This window comes from Saccoglossus kowalevskii, chromosome 7 (assembly GCF_978046115.1).
Source record: "Saccoglossus kowalevskii chromosome 7, keSacKowa6.1, whole genome shotgun sequence".
In the NCBI taxonomy this organism is placed as follows: Eukaryota; Metazoa; Hemichordata; class Enteropneusta; family Harrimaniidae; genus Saccoglossus; species Saccoglossus kowalevskii.
The window spans coordinates 6,710,250-6,716,300 of NC_140647.1; the positions used below are offsets into that span (position 1 = coordinate 6,710,250).

At 35.6% G+C, this 6,051-nt stretch overlaps 1 protein-coding gene across 1 annotated transcript; it reads right to left on the reverse strand.

Annotated features, from left to right (window-relative positions):
- Nucleotides 1-421: 421 nt before the first annotated feature.
- On the reverse strand, nucleotides 422-5,472 carry LOC100378624 (uncharacterized). Its single transcript, XM_002737126.4, has 6 exons — nucleotides 5,316-5,472; nucleotides 2,750-2,805; nucleotides 2,452-2,517; nucleotides 1,155-1,223; nucleotides 994-1,071; nucleotides 422-799 (listed from the first exon to the last, which is right to left on the reverse strand). Exons 1-6 carry the CDS (start codon nucleotides 5,388-5,390, stop codon nucleotides 658-660), a joined length of 486 nt encoding a protein of 161 aa, XP_002737172.2. The 5' UTR covers nucleotides 5,391-5,472; the 3' UTR covers nucleotides 422-657.
- Between the last annotated feature and the right edge of the window lie 579 nt (nucleotides 5,473-6,051).

Sequence of the window (6,051 nt, forward strand, 5' to 3'; positions counted from 1 at the left end):
GCACAGTGACAATAGTACGGAATGTTGCACAGTGTCAACAGTATGGATTGTTGCACAGTGACAATAGTACGGAATGTTGCACAGTGGCAACAGTATGGAATGTTGCAGTGTCAATAGTATGGAATGTTGCATTGTGTCGACAGTATGGAATGTGACACGGTGTTAATCTTGTGGAATTTGTCCCCGTGGCAACAGTATCGAATATATCACAGTGTATGTGGTGCAGTGGCAACGTTTAATCTTATTGTTTATTAGGATCATACATTTCATTCATCCATCCATCCATCCATAGGCAGGACATAATATCGGCTGTTTGCACGGTGCGAGAAACTTGTATAATACCTAAGTTTTCTTTCTAACATAAATGTGACTTCATGCAAATAATGGAAATATTATAAAAACTTACACAATATATAAAAAATTATGATCAAGAAAAGTTTACTTTGAAAAAAAGAATCAGTTGAGTTTGCATATTCGTGGTGTACACCTATTCTTCATTACTTTTGAATTACAAATCACATGAACATATTGTTTATTATTAAATGGTAGTTTGATTTTACACAATAGTGTTTATTATTTAATGGAAATTATTAATTGGAAATCATAAGATACATGAAACGAACGTTTCCAACGCGATATCTGCAACTGTTTTGTTTATTACCATTCTTCGAGTTCTCTGTATCGCCTTGCTGGCGAGCTTCTTACTTTGTCTACGACCGAGGCAGTTCTTCTTCGCCCAGCACACGCCATTCCTACTATAGAACCCAATACTATTGCGGCTATGAATAGAATACTGAACCTGCAAGAGTAACGACAAATTAATGTGAACGCAATCAACATTGAGTGGGACAAGACAAATTTATAGCGCCACGGTCATCGAGCCGCGCCGATATGAATCCCACACGACGCGCGCAATGCATGTAAAATATACGTTTCCGAACGCAGGCTGACTGACGATGATCTGTTTTAACAACTATAATATTTAATACTCACCAGAACCACCAATTATGATAAATCTCTGAAAAGTTACAACAGACATTACGTTCACAGCAATACTGGTCATCGCGACACCTGCAGATAAAAACAACAAAGTGAGTGTGATTGGTCAATCAGACTGTGACTACAAATTACATAGTTACAATAACATTACTTACTCGATGTCGTCACAGTTGTGCGTACAACATTCTTCTTCGTTACAACAATATTCAACTTTGTCTAAACACCTGAAATTATATAAAGATTCTAAGATTTGATCTGTAGGAATTTACCACAATTAATATAGATTATTTCAATAACAATGATATCCACTAATCACTCTATGTGATTAGGTGGTTGAGCTGTTGTTACATATTTATGCTAATTATTAATTACAAATTCCAACTTTCATTCATATCACCGATTCCTCGACTTTGCCTCGGGCCGTAATGTTCGGCTCATGTCTGTATGTATTTAATCATGCGGCATAGTTTATAAGTGAACTGCTGTCTGAAAGGAGCAACACATTTCGTAGATTATATTCACTCACTGGGTAACGTTCATGTACCAACCACCCTTCCCCAGATAGGAATAATGCATTAAGTTAGAAGCCTAGTCATAATTTTTGACAAAATTGGTCATAAATCGCATCGCAATGTTCATTAGTTTATTATGTACAATCATGAAGCTAATGTCCCATGGTACAATGAAATAGCATTATTTTGTGTATTACAGTTATGCTTTTTGAGAAACTTGTCCTTATATTTTTTGAAAATTGCTATTTTTAGAACAATTCCATAGAACACAGTGTTAAAGAAAAATTGCATTTTTTGACACTTTTTAAAACCCAGATTTTTTAAATAATTCAGAACAACAAAAAGTACTCCTTCATTAACAATATATGAGTTGTTCAGTCTATGTCACCAGGCTAGATTTTGAGATATTGCATAATATCTCTGCCATAGGAACCTGTGGTAAAAGTGTTATAATAGTGTCAAAATGGCGACTTTCCACTAAAATACAACCATCAATTTCTCGAAAAAAAAAGGCTGGTGACCCCCAACTTTTTTTAGGTCAATATCCTTATATTACCTTGGAGTACATTTTACTGCAAAATGAATAAATTCTGGGTTTTTAAATTTATGAGTAGGCTTCTACCTTAACGTGCATCTGAATGATGAACATTACATACGAGTGTCTCTCCTTTTTTTTTTTTTTTTTTTTTTTTTTTTTTTTTTTTTTTTTTTTTTGAGGGGGGGGGGGGGTTGTAGTTGAAAGTCAAGCCAAGGCCTACTAAAACTGAGAAAATGGAATCGACTTTCTACATATCAACACAAAAGCCCAGATAGGCTTGTGTGCACGTCACTATTCACCCTTACTGCACAATTGGCTTCTTCATGTTTTCCAAATCATGTCAATGTCTACCCCGCTGTAATTATTCTCATCTCATATTCCTATCATATTATTTCCACTCACGCGAATCTGGAACAATGATATTTGCAGCATTGTTGATCTCCACAGCAATATTCTTCTTTTCCGCACCTGAAGAAATATAGTTCACTTATGAGAGTTTTTGACTGGACAATTTAGTTTATGTGGCCCTATTACGCCTGGTTGACGTAACTATATTATTTACATATACATTACCTTGTGGCCAGTTCATTGAACCTTATGACAGGTTTACATCTGGCTGCCATAATTAAATATGTAAGATTCATTGTTATTATACCAAACCTTAACCCAAGATATAAATGTAAAATAAATAATAACTTACAAACCCCATTTGCAGCTAGGCAGTAATCGGTGTTGTGTTGGTGACGATTTCGTGGTCTGTGTTGAAAATAAACAAAGAATTGAATGCAATTTTATACAAAGTGTTTATCGCTAGGTACCAGATAAGATGGCTTATCGCAATATAAAGTCAGAGTATTTATTGTTATACTGTGAATGTACAAGTTGAATATATATGTGACATTGTTAGTCCCCGTTCGGACCCAGTCCGAAAACGGGGACTTATGTTTTGACCTCCGTGCGTCCGTCCGTGAGTCCTTGCGTCCGGACCTGTATCTTAGAAATGCCTGGACCAATCACAATCAAACTTCACACATAAATACATGATATTATACATATGCACATCAATTCTTTTTACGATCTGATTCAGGATTGCCGAATGGCGGCCATTTTTGTGCTAAACAATCATCAAAATCAAGCATTTCTCGGCTGTTTACAGAAGGATTTTGTTCAAACTTGGTATACACGTTGGGCATTATAGAACCTTGATGCACATCATTTTGTTTTCAGATAAGATTCAAAATGGAAGACTGGCGGCCATTTTGTTTTAATGAATGTGGTTCTAAGGCCATATCTCTGACATGCTTTGACTGATTATGTTCAAATTTTATATATTCATTATACATGTATTAAAAGTGGCTGATTTTGTTTTAATTAATGCTGTTCCAGAGCAATATCTCTCATTACTCGTTTGACGATCAGATACAAAAGTCAATCATTTTAATGTTAAACAGTCATCATAATCATATTCCTGACATGTTTATATTCCAGCTTATTACTATAAACAAAACTATATATCTTAAATCCGGTGACTGTGCCATGCATGGCTTGTATTGTTAAACATTGATCATTCAAATTGTAAATAATGACGTGCCTATCAATATTTGCTATCAATATAATGGTAGTCGCTTAGGAATAAGTCTCTAGTGATAATAATAATAACTTTATTTAATTAAGCGCAACAATTCCAACATATGAAGATCAAAGGCGCTGATACAATAAACAATCAGTCAAATATTAAAAGCACATTTAAATAAGTGCGTTTTCAGTCTGGATTTAAAAATGTCTACTGAAGGACTAGAACGAACAGACAGAGGTAATTCATTAAAAAGTTTAGGACCTAAATTTTCAAAAGCACGGTCTTTGTATAACACCTTGGACTTTTTACTACACACCTGACGAGTTTTAATAAGAAACTTTGATTCAGATCTTAAACTACGACTAGGTACATAAAATTCGATTAATTCACATAGATAATTTGGGGCAAAACCATACAAAGATTTGTACACTAGTAAAAGTAATTTGAAATTGAGTCTTTGTACAACTGGTAACCAATGAAGTTTAATAAAAATGTCTGTAATGTGGTCATATTTTCGAGCACGAGTGACAAGGCGGGCTGCTGCATTTTGTACACGAATAAGAGGTTTTATCTTAGTTACAGGGAGACCAGACAATAATGAATTACAGCTGTCTAAGCGAGAAGATATGAATGCATGTACCAACTTTTCAGTATCAGATTGGGATAATGATTTACGAATACGATTAATATTTCTTAGATGGGAATATCCAGATCTACAAATAGTAGAAATGTGTGTTTCCATAGATAGCTGCGAATCAAACAAGACACCTAAGTTTCTAGCACTTGACGAAGCACTAACCAATTCTTCACCAATTGCGATACTAGACAAAGGACACGAGTCTTGTGAGAATCTCCGAGACGACATGCACACAAATTCAGTTTTCGACACATTCAAAAGTAGGAAATTACAAGACATCCAATCGCTAACGTCTTGAATACATGTCTGAAGTATCACCCGGGCGCGAATTTGATCATCTTCAGAAACCGATAAATAAATCTGTGTGTCATCGGCGTAAAAATGATATTTTACGCCGTGACGTCGCAATAACTCGCCCAATGGACGCATGTACATTGAGAACAATAATGGCCCTAAGTGATGATTAAAAAACTAAATATGTTATGTGTGTTTGCCAATATGCTATACTAATTTATACTAGTTGAATCAACAGATGTAGTCAGAGATATTTCACATGCCGTGACCCGGGCCAATTAAAATCAGTTGTCTAATCTAGTTCACCTTTGTACATGGTCACCAATAAAACAAATAAACAATACATTGATACACATTTTTCTGTTGACTGGATAAAATAAGAAAAGATTTAACATACTATTCATTAAACATAATAGTGTTAGTCGACATGGAGTAGCTGAAGAAGAAGACAAATTTAGTCAGGTAGTGTGGATTACAGTGTAGCTAGCTATACGCTCACCGCATTGTTATATGCTTCGTAAGTTGTCAGATTCAACAGATAACCTTCGATATCACGCAGCAATGTGGGCCATGCTCTCGAGTAGTTGGAAAGGAAAACATTCAAGTCACATTGGCGATAAAATATAAATGTATGGGATTCCTTCTTCTGTAGTTATGAATGTAAACGAAATATTAAACTGCGCCGTCGACATCGGACGGGGGGGGGGGGGGGTAATACTCGAACCACGGTTAGTAAACGTACCGAAACCACCAACTTACCTGATCTATGCCAAGTGTATATGAAACACACACCACCGTTATTAAGGCTGCAACAAACAACCAAGGTATCTTCATGACGATTATGTATTCAACGGTACCCGAGGTACAAGCAATGGTTTAAACTTAAGCTTACGTTGGTGTTGTGCTTACAATATCTCCCGGTGATATATGACTATGTATGGGTCAAAGGGCAGGTTTTTATATTTATAAAATATAGGTATTGTGCATAACAAGATGTATTTGTTGAGCTGTTGCTGAACATGTCAATTTATCAGTTATTATTATTATCATTATAGGAGTAATGGCAGTCGTCGTAAAAGCGAGATGGAAATTCAATAAACTCATTTACGCATTGTTTCGGCATCAAAACATCTCGGACATCTCGAGAGATAAGCATGTTGAAAAACGAAAGAAATGATAATGCTGTCGTTAAGGAATAAAGGCAAATTATACAAACACATTCACATGATAAGTTATATTTGTCCACATATTGATCTGATTTTCTACCCAGTAGGCAATAGCTTTCATTTCATATTGAAATTGTGCAATATTTTCCTTGCAGATGCAAATAGAATGTTTTGTGCTGGGCATAGGCAGGGCAAAACATCACAAAACGTTGTTCTTCTTCGATCTGATTTGTGTTACAGCGAAGACCGTTTATGATACCCTTTCACTTGCTGGCAACTGAGTATGGCGCCGTATCCGTTTCAATTCCCAGTGAATGATTACTAAGACG